Source organism: Elgaria multicarinata, chromosome 20, assembly GCF_023053635.1.
Source record: "Elgaria multicarinata webbii isolate HBS135686 ecotype San Diego chromosome 20, rElgMul1.1.pri, whole genome shotgun sequence".
In the NCBI taxonomy this organism is placed as follows: domain Eukaryota; kingdom Metazoa; phylum Chordata; class Lepidosauria; order Squamata; family Anguidae; genus Elgaria; species Elgaria multicarinata.
The window spans coordinates 6,318,186-6,343,630 of NC_086190.1; the positions used below are offsets into that span (position 1 = coordinate 6,318,186).

Consider the following 25,445-nt stretch of genomic DNA (forward strand, 5'->3'; position numbering starts at 1 on the left):
TGGCCACAGCAAATCCAAACCTGAACCAAACACTTAAATATCTACATATAAACAATAACACAATTTATCGTTTCATCACAGAGGCTTTTCCATGTTGCAAAACACCAGGTGATGTGAGCTGAGTTGGCTTCACAGGTAACCCTTATCCCCTTTGGGGCTGCAAAACCCTCAACAGAAGGCCAAGGCGTCACCTGCCACCAAAACAGTGTCTCAGAATGACCACCATCCCCGTTTCCTCTAACCATGCCTGCCCCTACCAGCCTGAACCAAATGTGACCAAATTAGCCTGAACCGAAATATAATACATTTCCTAAAAATACTCTCTTACCACTTACAGAGTGAAGTAGGCAAAAAGACACATATAGGATGACCATAGGGAAAGGAGGACACGGCTGCTGTACAGTTGCATAGAAACAGGGAATTCAGCAAGTGTCATTTCTTTGCATGCAGCACCTGATGAAATTCCCTCTTCATCACAACAGTGAAAGCTGCAGGAGCCCGGTCCACTTTTCTATCTGGTCAAGAGGGCAGGGCTCCTGCAGCTTTCACTGTTGTGATGAAGAGGGAATTTCACCAGGTGCTGCATGCATACAAATGACACCTGCTGAATTTCCCTTTACTATGCAACTGTTAAAGAAACAGGACTCCTGTCCTTTCCATGTGGGCATCCTAGACACACAGCCCTGACCAATCAGACTATGAGCCAAAAAATTTACTCGGTCCCCAATAGGGTGACCCGTCAAACCTACACTGTATACTGGGAGAGATAGAGAGAGAGCCATGAAGGAAAGAGTCTGGGATCTGCAGCTGCCTTGATCCCGGCCGGTGGCATGGTCTGATCCCCACTAATGGGGATCTTGCAGGTCTCGTCCTCCCTCACCCTCAACAGCCTGCAGCACCACCACTAATCTTGTTGACAGTGTAGGGTTAGCTAACCACCAGTGGCACCACATAGTTCTACTTATAGCTAATATGGCCTTAGGAAGGGAGGATAATTCATTGCCTAATTTCCCCTGCTGAATTCTTTGGGTACACCATTTGGTTATGTGCAATCTTAATTCGTTTAAATAGGCCACAAGTAAGGTTGTGGGCGAAATATGCTCACACAACAGGACAGCCAGGAAAAATGTTTGGAGGCCCCCCTCCCCCAATATAATTGCTTGGGCAATGGCCTTATTTTCCCATTATAGGGCAGAAACGTGCCCTACGCATACAGCTAAATACAACAGGAAGTTAGTTACCAAAGGAAGCAGTAGGTTCCAGGTAGACCAATGAGGCAACTATGTCTTCACTCAAGACAACACCTGTATTTGGAATTCACTCTCAAGGGGCTGGTGACGTAACATAGCTGATATTGCTTAGGGTGACCATATGAAAAGGAGGACAGGGCTCCTGTAGCTTTAACAATTGTAGAGAAAAAGGATTTTCAGCAGCTGTCATTTGTATGCAGACTGCATCTGGTGAAATTCCCTTTTCATAGCAATAGTTAAAGGTGTAGGTGCCCTCCTCTCTTTTGTATCTGGTCAAGAGGGCAGGACTCCTGCAGCTTTAACTCTTAGGATGAAGACAAAATTTCACCAGCTGCTACATGCATTCAAATGACACTTGCTGAAATTCCCTTTTCTATACAACTTTAAAGATACAGGAGCCCTGTCCTCCTTTTCATATGGTCACCCTAATATTGCTAAATGGAACTTCCATCTCTATCACCAGGAAACCACTCCACCTTGGAGTAGGCCTCGAGGGTTTGCACCTGGTGTTGAGCCATAGAGACAGATGGGGGATGCTGCTGGTGTACCTTCCATCCTGCTGTCCAGCATTCTCCCTGACGGAGGCGGTCTCGAGTCTGGTGTTGGAGGAACCAAGGATGGTGGTTCTGGGCAACTTCAACTTTCATGCTGAGGCTGTTTCAGGACTTTATGGCCTCCATGACAACCATAGGGCTGTCTCAGTTTGTCATCGGCCCAACACATGAAGTAGGTCATACCCTTGATTTGGTTTTTGCTCCAAGCTGTGAGATGGGTAGTCTGAAGATTGGGGGGGGGGGGTCCAAGTAACCCCATTTCCTGGTGAGATTTGAACTCACGGTGTTACTCCCCTCCTGCAAGGGTGGGGGACCCATTTGGATGGTCCTCCCCAGGAGACTGATGGAATCCAATAGATTCCTGAATGCTCTTAGGGATTTCCCAGGGGAGAGAGCTGGTGATCCAGCTGGGGCCCTAGCCTCACTGTAGAACTGTGAGATGCGGATGGCCATCGACTTGATTGCACCTGCGCTTTCTTTCCAGCCCTGTAGATCCCGCTCTTCTCCTTGGTATGCTAGGGAGCTGTGGACAATGAAACAGGCTGGATGACGGCTAGAGCACAAATGGCATAAGACTCGAAGTGAAGATGACCAAGCACGCTCTAGAGCGCATAATCGTGCCTATTGCGTGGCAGTGCGGGCAGCAAAGATGGTTTATTTTGTTGCCTCCATTGCGTCCTTGAGTAGCCGTCCAGCGGAGCTCTTCCAGGTGGTCTAGGGGCTGACTCAGGTGAGGATGTGCAAGTCCTGGACTGGTGCCTAGACTCAGTAATGGGCTGGATGACGGCCAATAAACTGAAAATGAATCCTGGCAAGACGGAAGCCCTGTGGATGAGTGGTTCCCGAGTCTGGGGGATAGGCTCATTGCCTGTTCTGGATGGGGTTGCACCCTTCTGAAAGATCAGGTTCGTAGTTTGGGGGTACTCTTAGATCCATCTTTGTTGCTGGAGGCTCAAGTGGCCGCGGCGGCTCAGAGTGCCTTTTACTAGCGTCGGCTGGTTTGCCACCTATGGCCTCTCCTGGACAGGGATAGCTTGGCCACGGTGGTACAGGCATTGGTAACCTCAAGATTGGATTACTGCAATGCTCTCTATGTGGGGCTGCCCTTGAAGCTGCTCCGGATGCTGGAGCTAGTGCAGAATGCTGCAGCTCGGCTGTTGTCTGGAGCTGCCCCTTTCCAGCATGTAACTCCTCTACTGAAGGAACTGCACTGGCTGACTTTTCACTACTGGGCCAGGTTTAAGGTTCTTGTACTTGAGTACAAAGCCCTAAACAACTTGGGACCAGGATACCTGAGAGAGCGCCTTCTCCCCTACCAACCTAGTCACTGAGGTCATCCAAGGGCCTGCTCCTGGTGGTTCCACATAGATCCATCCTCCAATTGGAGTCCACCAGGGGAAGAGCCTTCAGCGTGGTGGCTTCTCTCCTGTGGAATTCCCTGTCTCTGGAGGTCAGGCAGGCGCCAACTTTGTATTCCTTTCAGCACCTCCTAAAAACCTCATTATTCCAGGAAGCCTTTCCTTAATGACCAGCCATGGTTCACTGTACATTTTGCTTCTTTTAAAATCTATTTTAAAGTGTTATATTTTGTTTTTATTTTATCTTGTACACCGCTCTGAAATTTTGAATGGAAAGCGGTATGTAAGTATTGTAAATAAATAAATTAATTAAATAACTTCCACTTTCACAGACAGTATAGGTCTAGTGATTAACCCCAAAAATGGAGCAGACATCAGCAGAGACTTATGAGAATCCCAGAAGCATCTGTTTGCAAACCGTAGGGAATGGAATGACGGCATACCTGCTTCCTGACCAGTTGGGACATCTTGGGCGGAAGGCATCTTTTGTGAGCGGGAAGGGACCCGGATGCACACTGCACAATGTATGGCGTGAGGTGTGAGCTGGGCCGAGCCTATAAAGGCTGGCCCGACTGTTTCTTGGCCTCTTCAGCTTTCTAGTTCCAAACCTACCTCCCTTGTAATCAGTATGGGTTTAGCTAGTCACTCCCTTTAGAGGGCTGAGTAGGATATTTACCTGCCATTGACTGACCTTTGTGTACAGATTTTTTGATTACTCCATACTGGAATAAGTTGTTAGCAGAGGGTGGGTAACTGGGTCAATTTGGCGTGGGCAGGGTTGTGTGGGAATTTTAGGAGCTTAGAACAGGGATTGATGAGCACTCTGGCACCTTTAATCCAGAGGCCTGCTCCTCAGGGGCTGTGTGACGCTCGAATCAGGATACAGTTTGCCTTTGGGGACATTCCTGTCTCACCTGCTCAGAGCTGCGTGGCACTGGGTGGGGGTGATGAAAGGCGGTCCCCCTACACTGACCCTAGAGTGGTGGTTTTGAAATGGATATTGTCTGTTTTTGTTTGTATTTTATGCTTTTTATGGTTTTAAATTTTGTATCTTTCTTTTAATGTTCACTGTTTTTAACTTTTGTAAACCGCTCAGAAAGCTTCGGCTATGGGGTGGTATATAAATGTAATAAATAATAATACTAATAATAATAATAATAATAATAATAATAATACACTTACACTGAAGTGTAACTTAAGAAAAGGGGCAGGTTTTACCTGACCCCTGGGTTTAGTGGAGTGGCTCACCCATAAGGCAGGTTATTTATTTATTTATTTATTTATTTATTTATTTATTTATTGCATTTTTATTAGGGCTATGCATGCCCCCCAAAACTGCTTCAGATCCGGATCCGGATCTTCTGGATCAGGCCCAAACTGGTTCAGGTCGATCCCCCCCCCCACGACCCACTCTGGAACTGGATCCAGATCAAGATCCGGAGGTCCAGATCAATATTTGTATGCCATTTTGCCCCCCTTTCCCACTTACCTGCTTCCACGGCAGAGGCAGGTAAGTGGGGAAGGGGGGGACAAAATGGCATCTGAATAAAGAGGCCCTAGTTTATTCCAAGGTTTGGTATTCCTTGCTTCCAACTCCGCTCACAAATGAGCACCTCTACATTAAGGGAAATTGCATTGTTTACTTGGGGTTTTTGATCTTCCTGGGTTTTTTGGTGCGATTGTTAGGGGGTTCATTACATGGGAGGAGTGAAAAGGGGTTTGAATATTTCTCCTCCTTTCAGTTCCATTGAATTATTTTGAGACAGCAGCATCTAGTGGCAAAGACCCTGGCTATTACCACTTTAAAAGTGGTTATTTTTATCTCGGGATTTCCAGAGGATTCCACGGGAGATGTCCTGGTTGTTGACAACATCATGAAATCAACCTGAAAACTTCTGTGAGTAGCCAATCATAAATATGCAATAAATTGCTCACTTACAGGAGTCCTAGATGGACTTTTGTTGGATTTAGCAATGGAAATTAGGGGTGTGCACGGACCCCCCACTCCGCTCCGCGCCGCTCCGCCCATACTCCACTCCTCTTCGCCGCGGGGCTCCGGCTCCGAATCGGAGCTCCGCAGTGGAGGGGAGTGGTGCCAGGTTAGGCCGGGAGAGGAGGGCGGCGACGGCTGCAGAGCCCGGTAAGGGACCAAGGGGGAGGGGGGCCTTACCTGCCTCCATCCACGGTCCGTCGGCTTCTTCAATTGAGCCCATGGTTCAACAAGGAAGTCTGCGGCCCAGACTTCCTGGTTGAACCGCGGGCTCAATTGAAGAAGCCGACGGACCGTGGATGGAGGCAGGTAAGGGGGAGGAGGGCGGGGGGGTTACTGGGCCCTGCCGCCGTTGCTGCCCGTGCAGCGACGGTGGCAGAGCCCGGTAAGGGACCAAGGGGGAGGGGGGCCTTACCTGCCTCCGTCCGCGATCCGTCGGCTTCTTCAATTGAGCCCGCGGTTCAACCAGGAAGTGCGGCCCAGACTTCCTGGTTGAACTGCAGGCTCAATTGAAGAAGCCGATGGACCACGGACGGAGGCAGGTAAAGGAGACGAGGGGGGGTTACTGGGCCCTGCCGCTGTCGCTGCATGGGCGACAGCAACAGCGGCAGGGCCCGGTAAACCCCACTTACCTTTCCGGCGGAGCTCTGGATCGAGGCGAAGGATCCGCCTTCACCTCGATCCTGTTCGCCATGCTCCGCCGGCCTCCCAATCCTCTTCGCCTCTGCCGTAAGGGGAGGCAAAGCACCCCACTCCGCTTCTAATTCGCCGGTCCGATTAGAAGTGGAGCACATCCCTAATGGAAATGGCGTGTACAGTTAGGGTTTTTTTTAAAAAAAAGTTTTGTTTCACTTCATTCTTTTTAAAATTAAGTTTGCATAAAAATTAATAAGCTTTTTGAGCACATTTTTCCAAATGAATGCATTTTAGACACGTAGGAGCCTTGCCCTCTTTTGTATCTGGTCACCCTACTTAAGGGACATTTTTTACTAATATACACATTTCTATAAGCCATTTGCCTAATATAATACATTTTAATGTTATTTCACCTACTATATGGATTGTTAATTGGAGAACCCCACTGCAAAATCCAGAGAACTGTGAATACCGAAGGATAACTGAGTTTTAATTTTAAAAGTTTGAAATTTATTTATTTATTTATTTATTTATTACATTTTTATACCGCCCAATAGCTGAAGCTCTCTGGGTGGTTCACAAAAGTTAAAACCATAATAAAACAACCAACATGTTAAATTAGGTAACTTGGTAGTAGTGAACTCAACACATTTCTCCCCATCTAGGAAGTCCATGACAAGGGCATGAAGGCCATAGCCTTGATCTCTTGTTGCTCCCATGCATCTCATTAGGAAGGTCAGATCATACACTATTCCTGCTTTTTGACTCGGGGCACTTTGGGACCAGGCCAACCTGCTTCAGATTTGGTTCCGAAGTAAGATTTGGAGGACCTCAAAGCAGATCAGACATTGTGGGTTCCAGTTACCAACTGCTCAACTGGCACCTAGTAAAGCCAGACATGAGGTCTCTCCCTGCTCACCACCAGGACCGCTGCCCCCACCACCAGCAGGACTTACCATGACAGCACATTCCTGAATAGAGCCACCATTTTGAATGATGATTTCCTAGATCTATGGACACAAATGGCTCTTTACAGCAGCTGTAGCTTTCAGCTGTAGATCTATGAAACTATAGAGCCCCCAATGGTGACTATAATCAAGGATGTCCAGTGGGGTGTGGGGGCAGCAGTTATGAGGATGAGCAGGGGTGATGGGAGGGAGGGGGAGGAAGGGGGCAAGTCAGACTACCTCTGATCTGAACCTGGAGGTTCCATAGATTCCTAATAGCCATTGGTCGACCTAGCAAGGTAGGCGGTGTATAAGGTTTCCACACTGGGTTTATGAGTTCTAAAGACAAAGAAAACTTACCCAAAGGAGTACCGAGATTAGTATAGTTTGGTAGAGGCGCATCTTTAATGGCTGCTCAATTCCAGGAGGTATCACAGTTCTGCCATACTGGAAGACAGCACACACCAGAAAGACGACCGGGAACATGGAAACTGTAATGACAGTGGATGCTATGAGCTTACAAGAGACCACCATTCTTTTTCCTTAAGGCAGAACAGCAACAACAAAACGGATGGATTTTTCTCAGTGTGCCAAGTGGAATGTATGTTTCTCCTCTCGGGTCTCCGTCTGGCTCTTCCTGTAGTTGGCTAAAGAAGAGAGGTGCACTGTTGCCATAGCTTGTGGCAGATATAGATGCCTGATAATGATACACTAATAAGAACTGCCTTTGCCTCCGCCCATAATGAAACACCCACAGGAAGGTCATGAGTCAATGGTAAGAGCATAGACATGCAGGAAAGATGTCACCAAGGGGAGGAGCTCTGAAATTTTAAAGTAAGTGGGAAACAACTTCTTTCCCTGAATAAATTCATATTCAGAGCTTTATTGATTTAATCAATTCTCTCTCTGGGTTGGGATTTGAGTTTAGCTGGGCATTGGTAAGAATTCCACAAACGGCACAAAGTCTTCTAACCAAAATTGACAGTTATGTCTATTCATGCCCGTGGCTTTGGGCACATGACTCACAAAATCTGCATTTAAATCCCTGTGTAATTATTCACACCTATTGCTTAATAAGTACTTCCATGAGAATGATGTAGGGAATATCACAAGCAGCCTATTATGGGACACAATGAAAGCAGTAATGAGAGGCCATTCCATGAAAGCGGGAGCAATTCAAAAATGCAAAAGAGAAAAGGCTGGGGCCAACATTAAAAAAGAAATAGAATGGCTGCAATATGAATACAAGAAGCTGGGAACTAATAATATATACCAGTTACTGGAGAAAAAACACAAAGAATTAGTTGCTTTGGAGATCAAACAAATAGCACATAGCATGCTCTATTTAAGACAACAAAAAAAAAGGATCAATTTGGAGGGAAGGGATCAAAAATAATGGCCAATAGATTATGAATAAAATGTGGGGGGGGACTTATTTGATTCCTATGGGGTAGAGGATAGGTAAAGATTTTTGATTCAGAACAGATCTGCAAAAAAATGGCATAATTTTATTCTAGGCTATTTAAATCCTCCAATCCATCAGAAGGGGCTATTAGGTCACACGTGAGTACATCCAACACGTCATACTTGAATTCTTGATTATCTTGATTATGGGATGTAAATGCAAAAAATAAAAATAAATAATAAAGAAAGAAAGAATGGCATGGTTTCTGAAGGGGATATCTAACATATATCTGGTAACCTCAAGGCTTGACTTCTGCAATGCGCTCTACATAGGGCTACCATTGTACCTAGTTCAGAAACTTCAACTAGTTCAAAATATGGCAGCCATGTTGGTCACCAGTACATCTAGGGGTGAGCATATTACCCAACATTAAAATCACTCCACTGGCTGCCAATTAGTTTCCGGGCAAAGTACAAAGTGTTGGTCATTACCTTTAAAGCCCTAAATGGTTTGGGTCCAGGTTACCTGCTGGATCGCCTTCTCCCATACAGTCCACCCCGCACACTCAGGTCCTCTGGGGTGAACTTCAGTCAGCTAAAACTAGGCTGACATCAGTTTCCCAGAGGACCTTTTCTTCTGTCGCCCCCAGATTGCGGAACGGCCTGCCGGAGGAGATTCATAAAATTAACTCTCTTTGTGATTTTAAGGCAGCTTTGAAGACTAGCCTTTTCCAGCACACCTATCAAGATCAATGTAAAATCAAGATTTTTTGAAGATGTATTGATTCCTGTTCTAATGTTGTTCCCTGCCGTGATCCAAAGGGAGGGGTGGGTAAGAAATAAATTTATTATTATTATTATTATTATTATTATTATTATTATTATTATTATTGAGAATTGAATAGGTCACAGTTTTTCAAACAACATAAATTTTCTGAAAGATTAACAAGTGTGCCGTTTTCCAAGATTATTATTATTCTATTATTATTATTATTATTATTATTATTATTATTATTATTATTATTATTATTATTTGCATTTGCATACCACCCCATAGCCGAAGCTCTCTGGGCGGTTCACATAAGATAAAAACAATTAAAAACAATATACAAACATTAAAAACCACAAAATCATGCAATATGCACATACATTTAAAACCACTGCAATAGGCGTTGGAAATACAATGCCTTCCCCCCCCCTTTTGATTCAAATTTGGAAGAATTTCAAATGGGAAAAATACACATTTCCATGCACATTTTTCTTTATGTGCACACATTCCCCCAATTGATTAAAGTTTGAAAACATGTATTACTTTTTTTAAAAAAAGATTTTTTTGAGTGTGATAACCATTTTTGGACTTTGGAAACACTTTTTTTTCCCAGTGGTGGGGGGATGCAATCCCATTTACATTTGGGATTGCAAGTGGGGCAAGTTCTAATTGTTTCCCCCCCCACTGAAACTAAATTCTCAGACATCACTCATGGGACAGATGTGTGGGTGGACAGAGAGGACAGGCACAAACTCTTCAGAACGAAACTTGCCATGGGACCAGATCCAACTCTTAGAATATCCCCAGGGTCACCGAGAAAGAAAAAGATCAAGGAATATCGATCCCCTGTTCGTTTTTCAGTGCCTAATCCTTTATGTGATCTAATTGTAGCATTGTCATAAGTGATATGATGTCCTAGATTGTAAAGTACAGGAAGCAATTAATAGTTGGCATATCATTAAAAGCCCGTGTTAACTGTAATAACACAGTGCTGTACAGACACATGTTTTGTTCCATATTTCATATGCAAATCAACATTACATAAATCCCTAAGGACAATTCTAGATTCCTTTCTTGTGAAGTACAGTCCTATGTGTGTATACTCAGACATACTGTATGTCGCAGTGTGGTCAATGGACTCTCCTCGCTAGTGAAGTGTGTTTAGGCTTATAACAGACTAAATGCAAAATTGTGATGGTGCATTACCTGGCCCATTTTCCTTTTAGCCAAACATGGAAGTTTCTTTTTTACTACCAGACAGTCCACCCAGTCAGATAATGAGCAATAGAAATCTATTATCTGTTTCCTTCTTCTGCATACCATAGACAAATAACCCTCCTCAGTCGGAACTTCAAAAATGTCCCTTAAGTAGGGTGACCACATACAAAAGAAGGCAGGGCTCCTGCAGCTTTAACTGTTGTGATGAAGAAGGAATTTCTCCAGGTGCTGCATGCATACAAATGACACCTGCTGAAATTCCCTTTTCAATACAACTGCGAAAGGTACAGTAGCCCTGTCCTCCTTTTCATATGGTCACCCTACCCTTAAGAAAATCATTGCTAGAGACTTCTATGAGGAGATTTCCGGGGGAGGGGGGACACACTAAGGGTGCATCTACACCAAGCAGGATATTCCGCTATGGAAGTGGTATGAGAGCGGTATATAAAAGGCAGGAGCCACACTATTGCTTTATAGCAGTATTGAAGTGCACGGACAACTGTTGGGACCTATGACACATACCATACCATTTTCATGTCACTTTCATAGTGATATATCTTGCTTGGTGTAGATGTGTCATGGGCCCCAACAGTTGTCAGTGCACTTCAGTACCACTGTAAAGCAGTAGTGTAGATCCTGCAGTGCACTTCAATACCACTATAAAGCAGTAGTTTGGCTCCTGCTTTCATCCCGCTTTCATAGTGGAATATCCAGCTTGGTGTAGATGAGCCCTAAGGTTGGAGAACGGGGGAAAGGAAGGAATTTCAATTATGGAGGAAATTTGGCCTTTACTGAGTGCTTTCAAACTATACTTCCAGATTTCAGGAAGCCTTTGGCTCCCAGTTAACTACCCATAGCTGATCAATTCACTACTTCCAACAAAGCACACACAAGCAGTTTTAAATGGATTCAATTTTGGTTTTTTGAACTAACAAGAATTAGTAAAGGATGGGGGTGTTGGAGAAATCTATGCAGTGGGTGGAGCTCACTGAGATTTCAACAGTTTAGTCACCCAAACTTCAGCTGGCTTCCATGCAAGCTATCCTCAGTTAATCCCAAAGTACAGGACAGGGAATAATGGGCTCAAGTTACAGGAAGCCAGATTCTTCCTGACTGTAAGAGCAGTACGACAATGGAATCAATGACCTAGGGAAGTTGTGGATACTGTTTTTTCATGCTCCTTCCCCCCTCCCTTCAGCTTTGATTCGAAGATCCATTCACACCTCTGCCTTGAGATGTTAATTCTCTCAAGGCCAAGCGGACATGCCACAAGCGGTCCTTGGCTCCGGCCGACTCCCACATGCAGCTGGGCCGCTTATCTCCCCTCCTATGGACCATAAAATTTACACATTAAAAGATGCCAGCCCCAAGTTCCATTTAACCCTTACCTTACCCTTACACCTCCCCCCTTAAGATGGAATTTCTAAAAAATTCCATCCTACCTTTTATTACCCTTCTTAAGTTTACACATTGACCCCTGTTGTTGTTTTTTCCTTTTCTGTGCCCACACAGGGGCAGGGGTATATCACACGAACCCTCAACCCCTTCCTCGCGACTGAAGCTTCGGGACAATCCATCAGCCACCACGTTCTCTTTGCCTTTGAGATGCGAGATGGTAAAATCGTAGTCCTGCAAAGCCAGACTCCATCTCAACAGCTTTTGGTTGGTGTTTTTTACCCGCGCTAGCCAGCACAGTGGGGAATGATCAGTTTAAATTTGAAACGGCCGGCCCCACAGGTACGGCCGCAACTTCCCCACCGCCCACACAATAGCCAAACACTCTTTTTCTATGGTAGCCAACGCCCTCTCTCTAGGCAACAACTTCTTGCTGATGAATGCTATGGGCTGCAGCTGTTCTCCTTCTCCTGCCTGCAACAGCACCGCCCCCAACCCTGCCTCGGAATCGTCCGTTTGAATTACAAACGGTCGATCGAAGTCGGGCGCCCGAAGAACGGGAGCCTGCCTTAACTTCTCCTTCAACCCATCGAACGCCCGTTGACACGCTTCTGTCCACTGCACCCGAACCGGCTGCCTCTTCCGACATAACTCTGTCAAGGGGGCCACTAGCTGACTGAAGTTGGGGACAAACCTTTGATAGTAACCCTCCAGCCCTAAAAAGGACTGGACCTGTTTTTTGGTTTGCGGGACGGGCCATTGTTGGATTGCCTCCACTTTGGCCTCCATAGGCTTTAACGCTCCCTGCCCCACTCTATGGCCCAAATAGGTTACCTCCCCTCTTCCAAACTGACATTTGGATGCCTTCACCATCAGCCCAGCCTCCCATAGCCAGCCAAGCACTTGGGACAGATGTGTTAAGTGCTGTTCCCAGGTGTCACTGAACACCGCCACATCATCCAAATAAACACACGAAAAGGCTCCCAGACCCTCCAGAACCCGGTCCATTAATTTTTGAAAGCCTCCCAGAGCATTCGAGAGCCCAAACGGAAGTACCGTAAACTGGTAGTGCCCCCTAGGGGTCGAGAAGGCCGACTTCAAGGCGGCATCCTCATCTAGGGGCACTTGCCAATATCCCTTAGTTAAATCCAGCGTCGAGATGAATTTGGCCCTCCCAAGTGTTTCTATCAAATCATCTATACGGGGCATGGGGTAAGCCGCCACCGTGGAGACACTATTCAATTTCCGGAAGTCCACGCAGAAACGGACTGAGCCGTCTTTCTTAGCCACGAGGACGAGGGGGGAGGACCATGGGCTCTGGCTTTTCTTAATCACTCCCACGGCCAGCATTTCTTCAATCTCTTTATTCACTATTTCCAACTGCCTCCCGTTCAACCGGTGAGGAGGGAACTGAATCGGTGGATGCTTCCCTGTGTCAATGGAGTGGGTGACTAGGGACGTGCGCCCTGGAAATCCTGCGAACAGTTCCTTAAATTCCCCTAAGCATCGTTTTAACTGTGTCTGCTGCTTGGGGCTCAACTCCTCCGGCACCTGAATGTCTGCCAGCCCCTCCTTTCCCCGATAGCTAGCCAAGACATCCAATCCGGCCTCCTCCTCCGAGGGGTCCCCTCTCCCCACTTGGCACACCCGCACGGCTCGCTCTTGGAACGGCTTCATCATATTTACATGATATACTTTTGAGCGGCGTTGGCTGGAAGGGTCCTTTAGCAAATAATTAACCTCATTCAACTTCTTTTCCACTACCAAGGGTCCCTCCCACCTAACAGCGAGTTTTTCCGACTTCAACGGCTTCAACACCAACACTTTATCCCCCTCCTGGAATACCCGCTGTCGTGCCTTCCTGTCATACCACCCCTTCTGAATTTGTTGGGCTGGGCTAGGTACTCTTGGGCTGCCTCCCCTACCTCTCGTAGTAAGTTCTGTAAATTCTGCATATAAGCTACCACCGAAACGGGAGCAGGGCTGGTCCTTCCTTCCCACCCCTCCCGCAAAAGCTTCAGCAGACCCTGCAATTCCCACCTGAACACCAGTTCATTCGCTGAGAACCGCAAGCTATCACTTTTAGCATCGCTAGCAGCAAAGAGAAGGTAGGGCAGGGCTTGATCCCAATCCGCCGTGTGTTTGGTGGCATATGCTTTCAGCATTCTTCCCAGTGTTTGGTTAAACCGTTCCACCAGCCCATTGCCCTCATGGTGATATGCCGTGGAAGTACACTGCTGCACTCTGGCCAGCTTCCATATTTCCTTTAGCAGCTGGGACATAAACCCTCCCCCCAAGTCATGCACCAGCACTTTGGGGACCCCCAACCTGGTAAAAATTGTCATCATGGCTTTCGCTAACTGTGGGGGAGGAGATAACGGCAAGGGGCACCACCTCCACGTATCGGGTAGCGCAATCCACCAGGGTCAAAATATACTTCTTCCCCGACCGAGTAGCCGGGCTGAACGGACCCAATATGTCCACCCCCATTCTGTCAAACGACACCTCCATAATGGGTGAAGGGCGAAGTGGAGCCTTAGGGTGGTCCCGGGGAAACCCTACTCGCTGGCAAGTATCACATGTGGAACAAAAGTCCCGTACTTCTTGAGCTATTCCGGGCCAATAAAAGGCCTGGCTCACCCTCTCCAGCGTTCATCGAATCCCCAAGTGTCCTCCCTACAGCAGCTCATGGGCCGCCTCCAACACCTTCCTTCGAGAGGATTGGGGCACCACCAGTTGTTTCCATCCCACCCCTCCCCCTCCTTTGGGCGAAAACCACCAATACAGCCTTCCCCTTTCCCAGGTGAACACTGCCATCCCCATCTTCCCTTGCCTGTCCGCGGGACCCCCCGCCACTTCCCGGCACCCCTGTAGGGTGGGGTCCTGCTGCAACTCCTGGCGGAACTCCGGGGTGTCCAGACCCTCAGGACTGGGATCGTTCCCTCCCTGCCCAACCCCGGGTGGTTCCCTTAAAGGGGCCTCCGCCTCTTCACTCCCCAAAGCCTCCCTCTGTTTAGCCGCTTTCACCCGCGTAACCACTGCAAGCTGGGTAACGTTAAAACATAAGTCGTTACCCAACAGGAAAGCTGGCCCTTCCGTATGCGTGAGGATAACTAACTCTCCCTTCCACCCCCGATACTCAATGTTCACCCGGGCCAGCGGTGCCTCAAACGGAGGTGCCCCATAAGGGGTTACGGTCACAGTTCGGCCCAAAAGTTTTTGTTCCGGCTTGAGCAGACCCACGTGCGCGCTGCTCAAATCCGCACCGGTGTCCCTCTGAGCCCGAACCGGCCTCCCATCGACCACAACGCACTCACAGAATTTCTTCCGACTCCACTGGAGCTGGGCCGGGGTCACCAACCGCATGGAAACAGCCAAAGTGGAACCCGGATCCTCCGGACCTTCACCACTCCAGCTGGCTCGGTGCTCATGTACTCTCACTCCAGGTCAGCCACTTCTCCTTCGCTGTCATCGCTCCAATTGGACAACGGGGATGCCGCTCGAACCACTGGCAGCGGAGCGGGTCCGCCGCCCCCTCCAGCCTGTTTCGCCGCTAACTTGGGGCATTCTCTCTTTAGGTGTCCGGGCTCTTTGCAGTAGAAACACCCCCCGCTCACTTGGGGCCCTGTCATCGACATCCCTGCCGGGGTGCTCCCCTTCTCCCGACACTCTTTCCTGGGCCACACCGCCTTCTTCTCCACCGACGCTCCTCCCGGGCACCTCTCCTGGCTCTTCTCCATGGCTTGCGGGGTCCCTCCTACACTTTTCCGCTAGAACACCTGTAGGCGGTCCGCCATCTTTGCGGCTTCCATTGGAGTTTTGGGGTTCTTCTCCCCCACCCAAGCATCGTATTTCTCCGGGAACTGATGGTAAAGCTGCTCATTGGCCATCAGGTCTTTGGCCCCCTTAAGGTCGTGAACCCCCTCTGCTTCCAGCCAGGCCTCCATAGCCTTCATCATTCGTGCCGTGAACGCCGCGAAGGTTTCCTTTGGGCCCCTAGCTAATTGCCGGAACTTTTGGCAGCAATGTTCTGCCGTAAGGGCAAACTGCTCCTTCGCCACGGTTTTGAAGTGTCCGTAATCATGGCGCAACTCCCGGGGAATGGTAGCTATCATCTCCCTCAATGTCCCGGACACTTGAGGCCGCAACAAGCTCATTTTCTGAGCCGACGGAACTCCCAGCTCTTCGCAGGTGTCCTCGAAGAGCGCCAGAAAAGCCCCCACATCATCTCCTTCCTGGTACACCGGGAATGCCCACCAGTCAAATCATGGTCCCGACACTCCTGCCGATGTTGGACCCCGAGCTCCCGCTCTCTCCATTTCGACCACTCTCAAGTGGCGGGTCATCAGCTCCAAGCATTCGGTATACATGCACTGCATCTTCCCTTCGCCGCTCTCTCCCTCTGCCCCCACGCCTGGGCCGTTCCCGCTCACCATCTCCCGAGGGAGAGGAATCTCCTGAGGCTGTGGGACCTGCACACTTGGGCCACCTCCGTCCATCATCCCCGCCGGACGTCGAACCACGCCCTCTCCTGCCCGTCACTTGGCATCCAGAGCTGCTCAGAGTGTCATCTCCAGGCCCTCTCCCCAGAGCTAGGCATCCCTTCCACCACCCACTCGAAAGTGGCTGGGCTGGATCCCCCTTCCTCTCCTTCTTGAGAAGTCGCCCCCAACAACTCCGCACCTGGAGCTACTGCTCCCCGGTCCTGAGACATTGTCGGCTGTCTATTCGACCTTGCTCGCCCTGGGTTCGAACCTATGCTTTGTCTCTCTCCCTTTCCTACCAGCGTCTTGTCCCTCCGGATCCTTGTCGAATCCCAGCGCTGCCCACCATGTAAAGGAAGCACGCCCCAGCGAAAGCTGGCTTCTTGACTGGATTTAGCACAGATCCCTAGGACAGACACTCACGGCTCACAATTTGAGGTTTAAGACCTTTAATTTCAGGAAACGGGTAGGATACATGGGATTAGCAGACTAAAACTATAAAAACGTGCATATATATGTAAGAACCCAGAAGGAGCAAGCAAGAGACTTAAACTACAAATCATACGTCACCCAACCTTGGTGTCCAGCCGACCGCAATTGTTCCCCCCACCATGTTTTTTCATGCTCCTTCCCCCCTCCCTTCAGCTTTGATGCAAATATCCATTCACACCTCTGCCTTGAGATGTTAATTCTCTCAAGGCCGAGCGGACATGCCACAAGCGTTCCTTGGCTCCGGCCGACTCCCACATGCAGCTGGGCCGCTTATCTCCCCTCCTATGGACCATAAAATTTACACATTTAAAGATGCCAGCCCCAAGTTCCATTTAACCCTTACCTTACCCTTACAGTGGGCTCTCCCACACTAGAGGCCTTCAAGAGGCAGCTGGACAGCCATCTGTCAGGGATGCTTTAAGGTGGATTCCTACATTGAGCAGGGGTTGGACTTGATTGCCTTATAGGCCCCTTCCAACTCTGCTATTCTATGATTCTAAGAAGTGCCTATGGTAAATTACTTCATTGACATGGGACACATAGATAAGGCTTTGAGATTTTGGACAATGGAAGAATCCAAAGACATGGGATGAGACTATATCATCTATTAGGAAGGAGGGAAATATTTTGGATCTCCCTCCTAAGGACAATACGGTCCCACGGGCTCAATGAAGAGTGTTGGATGCCACTGTTATAATCCTGTTCATGCCCTTAGAACTGGGTTTTATCTTTATTTGCCATTGTTTTCATATGTAGTTTTTATTATAATATGTTGATTTTACATCACAGTATTTGGAGCAATGCTGTACATGTTGAATTGTAACAGTCCTGTTTGTGCCCTTAAGGGGATACTGTGTGATTTTAGATCAGGAAGCCACATCCTCTAGGACCTAGCTAAAGTAGGCACAAGCTACTGTGATTATCTACTCTCAAATGAGTTGCTAAAAGACCTGCACAAGGCTTTGGCCATGACTGGTACTTAATAAACACCACTTCAAAGAATGTAACGAGAGCACCCAAGCCTGCTGGGCACAGATCCTTCACGTGAAGTGCTTTATGAAAAGGCTGATTCATATTTTGATTTGGTTTATAGATGCTTCATTTATGTACTATCAAACATGGTAAGAATATTTTTATTTGGTCTACCTCAAGATAGTTTGTTTTGGGCTAAGCTACTTGTGGATAATTAACATGGTATGTTTTTTATTCTTCATAAACTCTAGAGATAGGAGAGGATGCTATAACCCTTTCTTTTGTGACACATCCATAAACATGCAAGAGTGACCATCTGGTAAACTGACCTCCCTTTGGGTTGAGGCTGGGGAGAGCACAGGAAGGTGAGGAGAGGGCAGGGGGTGAGCTACTCCACACTGCAAGACATTTTTTATAAGTTCAAATTCATATTTTAAATTTAGGAACATGCTATTAGGTGTTGGTAACCAGTTTTTTCTGGTTTTGCCTTGGAAAATTAACTTTTTCTCTTTCTTTTTTTTTTGGGTGTGTGTGTGTTTTTGGCTGTAGTGTTGATAAAATTCTTTATCCCACTGGTGAAGACCCTTAGGGTTGAAAAGCATCTGGGACAGGGTGGACATGTACTAATATAGCCTACAAAATGACTATTAGAGAGAAGGAAGGTCACGAAGGCCGTAGCTAGACCTAAGGTTTATCCCAGGATAGTCCTGGGGTCAAACCTGTTCATCTAGGGGCCTTGCTAGACCAGGTGTTAGTGCGGTGTGAGGCCCGGTTTCCCTCCTGTGCATCCAGATGATGCACAGGGGAATCCGGGGTCAGGCCGCGCTGAAACCTGCCTTAAGCCGGCATAAGCGAATTCGCTTATGGCCCGGCTTTTCCGCAGCCCCGGCCTCAGGCCGGGGCTGTGGAACGTCTAGCAGGGTCCGTGGCTTTTTGCGGCTGCTCGCTTACTCGTGAGTAGCTTGGAAAAGCCACGGACTGGGCACAGCACTCATACGATCACTGTGCCCATCGGGCCGGGGGGGGATCCTGGGGGGAGAGAGGGGCAGGGGGGAAGGCCGGACCTGGCAGGAGAGAGGGGGGAAGGCCGGACATCGGGGATGGGGGTGAGGGAAGGAGAGCCGGGGACAAGGCATCGGGGATGGCGCGGGGGGGGGGGAAGCCAGGGACAAGGCATCGGGGATGGCGCGGGGGGGAAAGCCGGGGACAAGGCATCGGGGATGGCACGGGGGAAGCTGGGGACAAGGCATTGGCGATGGGGGGAAGACAGGCGAGCAAGGGGGAGGGGGGCATTGGGCATTGGGGGGAATCAGGGGCGGGGGGGGTCTTTATTGTTTTTTAAAAAAGCAACCTACCTTGTCTGGTGGCTCTCCGGCGCACATGGCCTCTTTAAAAAAACAAACAAACAAAAATGGCCGATGCTACGGGGCTTCCCGTTGCCCCGTCACCTGTCTAGAAGCCGGTGACGGTGCACGCTAAGTCTAGAGTGCCATCACCCCTCCTCCCTGCCAGCTTATCCGACAGATCTAGCAAGGCTCTTGGTGCCACACAGGGCATCCAGTGCTCAGGCAGGGACGAACCCGGGATGATCCCGGGATAAACCTTAGGTCTAGCTACGGCCTATGTTTGCAGACTGTTTAGTTTTCATTTGGATGTACTTTTATATGGTTTGTTACATAATTAACTTTTTTACACTTACTTTTTATATTTTGCAGTATGGATTAGTTATTTTATCAAACATGATCAAACTTTATTTTATGCAAGCTCCATCTGAATTTTGTACTTTACAGGTCCTCTTTAACCCATTTTGCTTTGTGTGATGACTTTGGTTTAATATATGATGATTATTAATAATTGTATACAATGCAGCCACCAACTCACAGCCATCACGGTCTTTCCTCCCTGACTTACCATGACTTTTTCCTTTGCTCCGGCTTCACCACCTTCTTTGCTCTGTCTATCAGTACTGACCTCCCTTTGGATTGAGGCTGGGGAGAGTGCAGGAAGATGGGCAGAGGGCAGGGGGTGAGCTACTCCACACTGTAAGATAGCCTGGGAGTATTAGGGTGACCATATGAAAAGGAGGACAGGGCTCCTGTATCTTTAACAGTTATATTGAAAAGGGAATTTCAGCAGGTGTCCTTTGTATATATGGAGAACCTAGTGAAACTTCCTCTTCATCACACCAGTGAAAGCTGCAGGAGCCCTGCCCTCTTTTAAATCTGGTTACGTTAATATAGGCCCTGCAGCTTTAACTGCAGTGATGAATAGGGAATTTCACCAGGTTCTCCATATATACAAATGACACCTGCTGAAATTCCTTTTTCAATGCAACTGTTAAAGATACAGGAGCCCTGTCCTCCTTTTAATATGGTCACCCTAGGGAATATAAATAGGTTGATTTGGCTATGGTTCTACAACTTGGTCACATTTGCTGCTAGGCAGATAGGAACGAGCACCCAGAGAGGGATTTTGGAATTGTGAGCATTCATAGGCACTGTTGTGGTGACTGGTAATACCCGAGGCTCCCAGCTTTGAGCCCTGCAGCCTGGCTGGCAAGATAAGGTTTACTTTTGAGGCCAACCCTTCTCACCCACTCAGAGCCCTGTGGCCTAGGTTGGGGGTGACACTGGAAGATCTCCCTACCCCAAAAGGGGCAGGCCTGTGGGAGGGCAAATTGCCCTGCACCAACCCACAGGCCATGAATGGGTCGCCCGACTCAGAAAGGCCTGTTAACAGGCCAGGCTGCTTCCATATAGGATTTCCCCCTTTGCAGATCTTTAATAAATGTGGCCCTATTTAAATCCAATGTTCTATGTCTCATCTTGTTATTTATCAACCTCTGTTCCAAAATTATTATTATTATTATTATTATTATTATTATTATTATTATTATTATTATTTCAGTGCAGCAAGTACTTGTCTATTTCATTGTCAAAGTACTGGATGCAGAGGGAAAACAAAAGCCGCATATGTTCCATGTTAACCAAATAAAATGGCATAAAAAGAGACCCTCTATGATACCTTTCTTCTACAGAAAGTGGAGGAAGGAACTAGAAGATCGACTATCCTTGACTTGATACTGACCAATAGGGATGACTTAAAGCTCTATCCGATGAACGTTTTATTGCACGCTCATTATTGGGCACCTACGGAGTTTGCTCAGGTCCCTCACATGATGTCGTCTTCCTCCTGTGCACCTTCCGTGCCTTCTGGCCTTTCTTGCATGACAAAACCCCCTCATTAAGTTAGAAGTTTGTTTTTTTAAACTCAGAATTGCTGCTCTCTCCTGCCATGTGCAGGAGAAGCAGCGCCATTAGAACAGCAGACTCAATGGGCCTTGTGCTCGTTCTGTACTTCCTCTTTTGAAAGAGGAAGTAACTGAGGAATGAAAACATGGGAGGGAGAAGCGAAAGTGGGGAGCATGTTAACCCCTGGTGTGATGGAGCTTTTAATGGATAAAGTGGCAGTTACAGGAACTCTGGGGGAAAGTGTACTTTTCTTGATTTTAAAAGAAGCAAAAGCTGAGTGTAGCCATGCGCATATGCTGGATTTTAAGAAAGCTGATTTTAATGAACTCAGAAATATACTAAATATGGTCCCATGGCAAGTGACCCTAATGAGAAAAGGAGTCCAAGATGGGTGAGAGATTTTAAACAAGGAAATTTTAAAGGCACAATTACAGCCAATTCCAACAAGCAAAAAAAGATAGAAGACAACAGAAGAAAACAATCTGGCTCAACAAAAATCTTAGAGATGACCTGAAAACAAAAAAGGACCCATATAAGTGTGGAAGGAAGCCCCCTCTCCCCCATTCTGATCAACTGTGAGGCAGCACATGGCAGGGACACTATCTGAGGCTTTACGTCATTACAAGAGTTCCATTGACTCTCATTATACAAAATAAAAGAAATTAAAATGAAGAAAGAAATCCAATTCCACCAACTACAATAAAAGAGGAACAGGACACCATCAAAGTTTTCTAATTTCTCACAAATCATTAGCACAAAAGCACTTTTCGAGTGATAGAGGGTTTTCTCTTCTTTTATTTTAATTGCTCTTTCTCCCTCAATCTTTAACCAAACTTCCTCAATTTTTCAGATTATGTAAACCCAGCACATAGAAATATCGTTCTGCCATTTCAGGAAGATGGGTGAAACCTTTTCAGTTTAATTAAAGCTACAATGACTAACCACCCAATTACACTTTACAGTGGTCAGACATGTGTTAAGCAGACAGGTCTAAATGTAACAACCACAATTGTGACTGGCATAGTAATACTGAAATAACAGCAGTGGGTGAAATAAGTGCTCACTCATCTTTACATCCTGTATTCAACCTGACCATTAGAAGAACTTTAATTGAGACATGTACCTCATTGATAGTCACAATTATCTCTATTGAATGTTTTGGATGCTTTATCAAAAGATGCTTCTTATGAAAGGCACTGCTCTGGCAATCTATTATTATTCATTAGCTGCAACTGGAGCCAATAATCAATTGTCCCAAGGTATGGCATTAAGTAACAAGATCACAGTCTACTTGACTCATAAGGATACAATACTTTCCGGTCCAATATCCCCACGTCTTTTCCTTGCTCCCTTGTGGTTTAGGTAGTAAGACGCTCAGAATAAGGTGGCAATGTCTACTAGAGAATGAGTGTTTGCTCACTGCATTCCTTTGTGTTACTTTCCTTTCCCTTGGTTTCTCCTCTCCCCCTTTCTCTATCCATCATAGAATCATAGGCCTTAGTTAGATGGGGCTTTATCTAGATGACGCACAGGGAATCTCGGGATCAGAGAGGGATGATCCCTCCCTTGCCCTGGGATCTCACCCTCCACTTTAGGCCCAGTTTTTCTGCAGTCTCAGGCTGAGCCTGAGACCGTGGGAAGTGTGGCTGGGCATCACAGTTTGTCATGGCGCTTTGTAGTTCCTCGCGAGGAGCTGGGACCTGTGCATGGGGCGCAGAGCTCTTCAGGAGCTCTGCGCTCATTGGGGATGGGGTGGGGTGAGCGAGGGAAATAGAATTATTCTTTAAAAATAATCTTTTGCGCACGAGCGCTCGTGCGCTCCTGACTCTTTAAAAAACAAAACAAAATGGCAGGCATAATGCCTCTCTCTCTCTGAGGCCGTTGTGTGCTGCGTGTGAACAGAGGGGGAGATCTTGTGATAAAATATCACAGGATCTTCACCCCTGCAGACCACTAGGTCTAGCTGAGGCCATAGACTCAGAAGTACCTTACAAATCCAATCCCTGCTCAATGCAGGATGCAATTGTACTGGATGCAATTACAGATGACTACTAATCTCTATTCAAATGCCTCAGGAAAGACCTCCTGAGATAGTCGGTTCCATTATTGAACAGCTTGGACCACTAGGAATCCTTCGTAATATGTAGCCAAGATATGCTTCCATACAATTTCCACCCATTGGTTCTAATGCTGCCCTCTGGAACAACACAGAATGTGTCTGCACTATCTTCTGAATATTAGGGACTTGCTAGACCTACCGCCGAATCCAGCGGTGAGGAGGGGCCAGGCCGCACTAGAAGTAGTGCGGCCTATTGGCCCCGTCTACACCTGAGGTGTGACGGGGCCGAGGGAAGCCCTGTCACGTCCTCCATTTCCCCCCCTCCTTAAAGTGTCCGGTGCGCAGGAGCGCACCAATGGCCAGGCAAGTAATTTTTTTTTTTAAAAAAAAGGGGGCCCCACCTCCCCTGTCCTTTGATCTCCCCTCTCCCCCCCATGTCCCCACCTGCTATTTGCCACCGCCGCCGATGTCCCCAGCCGCTGTGTTCCACCGCCGCTGCCGATGAGGACAATGTCCCCAGCTGGCATTTCCTGCTGTCTGTCCCCTGGCCTGTGATGCCTGCAGGCTGGAGGACATAATGACAGCAGGAAACGCCGGCTGGGGACATCGTCCTCATCGGCGGCGGCACGCAGTGGCTGGGGACATCAGCAGCAAATAGCAGGTGGGGACATGGGGGGAGAGGGGGGGATCGAAGGACAGGGGAGGTGGGGGGAATTGGGGGACAGGGGGGCAGGAGCGCTGTGGCCCATCCACCATTTTTCCCGGCCACTTGCACGTAAGTGCGGTAGCCAGAAAAAGCGGCGGAATGGTCCACACACCCGCGGTTCCGGCCTCAGCCCAACCTAAGGCTGGGACCATGGGAAAAACTGCCCCAAAAGTGGATCCAGTTATTCCGGGTCAAGGGAGGGTTTAGCCCAGCCTGACCCCGGGATCCCCTGTGCATCATCTGCACGCACAGCAGGGAGCCCAGGCCTCCCACCGGGCTAAACCCTCGTCTAGGAAGACCCTTAGTCTTCCAGCTCCTTGAAGAACAGCATCATGTCTCCCCTTGATCTTCTCTTTTCCAGGATTAGCATGCCCAGTTATTTCCACTGTTCCTCAAAGGATGTGGTTTACAGACCCTTTGCCATCATGGCCACACCATCTGGACCCATTAAAGTTTGTCAATGTCCTTCCTAAAATGCAGCACTCGGAATTGGCACAAGACTCCTAACAAGCACAAGATGGAGTAGAACTGTGAGTTATCAGGATGTAGATACTATAGTTCTGTTTTAAACAACACATTGTGGGTTTTTTAAGCAGCTACATCAAAAGATGTCATGAGAGTCTGAGATGGAGGTGGAGTCTGGCAGATATCCCCCTGTTCAGCTTTCCAGACTCAAGTCTGCAAACTGCTGTGATTGACTAACTTGGCACATGCTGAATCATAGAATCATAGAATAGCAGAGTTGGAAGGGGCCCACAAGGCCATCGAGTCCAACCCCCTGCTCAATGCAGGAATCCACCCTAAAGCATCCCTGATAGATGGTTGTCCAGCTGCCTCTTGAAGGCCTCTAGTGTGGGAGAGCCCACCACCTCCCTTGGTAACTGGTTCCATTGCTGTACTGCTCTAACAGTCAGGAAGTTTTTCCTGATGTCCAGCTGGAATCTGGCTTCCTTTAAGTTGAGCCCATTATTCCATGTCCTGCAATCTGGGAGGATCAGGCAAGTGCCAACGTCTGGTCTTCCAAGCCACCATTTTGTGTAAACATGGTGGCTGGTCTTTTCTTGTAAATGACCATTTAGGCAAATTCCAGGTAAAAAGAGGTCCATTTACTTACCTGTAATTTTTGTATAGATAAGTGCATTATGGGTGGCTTTTGTATAAATGGGCAATTATAAAAAGGATGAGCTGCCATTTTTATGCAAAATGGTGGCTTGGCGAGAGATTGGACAGTTGTGCTCCACTCTCCAGGCCCCCGCGGAGAGCAGTGTGCACAGTGAGCAGGGCCAGTGAGTGGTGTGCAACACAAATTGTGGTGAATTTGCCCATACCCACCCATATCACACTGCTGGATCCATGTTCAGCATGTAACTAAGGCAACTTAAATCTTTTCCAACCACCAAACCAGTTCTCTTCCATATTGTATTTATGAATTCATGTGTGTATGTAATGTATGTCTGCGTGTGGCATGTGGGGTGTGTGTTGTCGCACCTAAATCAAGGGCTACATGTGTAGCCATTTTGAATTCCACCTTGTTTGTATTGACCCAGTGTCCCAGGCCATCCAGATCATATTCCTTTCCTTCAAGAAAAAGAGGGCCACTTTTTCTCCAAATGTTCTTCGCCATTCTTTGGTAGCAGTGGCCATTTTTTCTTACGTGACTGTTTGCCTTTTCCCACTATTTTATCTGCACCCTGTCTTCAGGCTTTTACTAACCTCAGCAGCAAATATTTTAGATGGCCTTTACTAGTTGCACAGCTTAAATCTGCAGTTTGAAGGGTTTTTTTATTTATTTATTTTCTTTTTATTATTGCATTTATAGCCGGGAACAGATTTAGGGAGTGGAGGAGAGTGCTGAGTTAATATAAATAACTACATTTGCTATAATAATAATAATAATAATAATAATAATAATAATAATAATAATAATAATAAAATACAAACTCAGTAATACAAGCAGTTG

The 25,445-nt window shown here is 47.4% G+C and overlaps 1 protein-coding gene across 3 annotated transcripts in view; it reads right to left on the bottom strand.

The window, feature by feature from the left end:
• Nucleotides 1–7,339, bottom strand: part of LOC134411320 (arylacetamide deacetylase-like 4) — a 60,065-nt gene extending 52,726 nt beyond the window's left edge. For all 3 annotated transcript variants that reach the window (XM_063145043.1, XM_063145044.1, XM_063145045.1), the window contains exon 1: nt 7,096–7,339. In XM_063145043.1, coding sequence (XP_063001113.1) covers nt 7,096–7,269 — 174 coding nt within the window. In that variant the 5' untranslated portion in view covers nt 7,270–7,339. The remainder of the gene's footprint in view (nt 1–7,095) is intronic.
• Between the last annotated feature and the right edge of the window lie 18,106 nt (nt 7,340–25,445).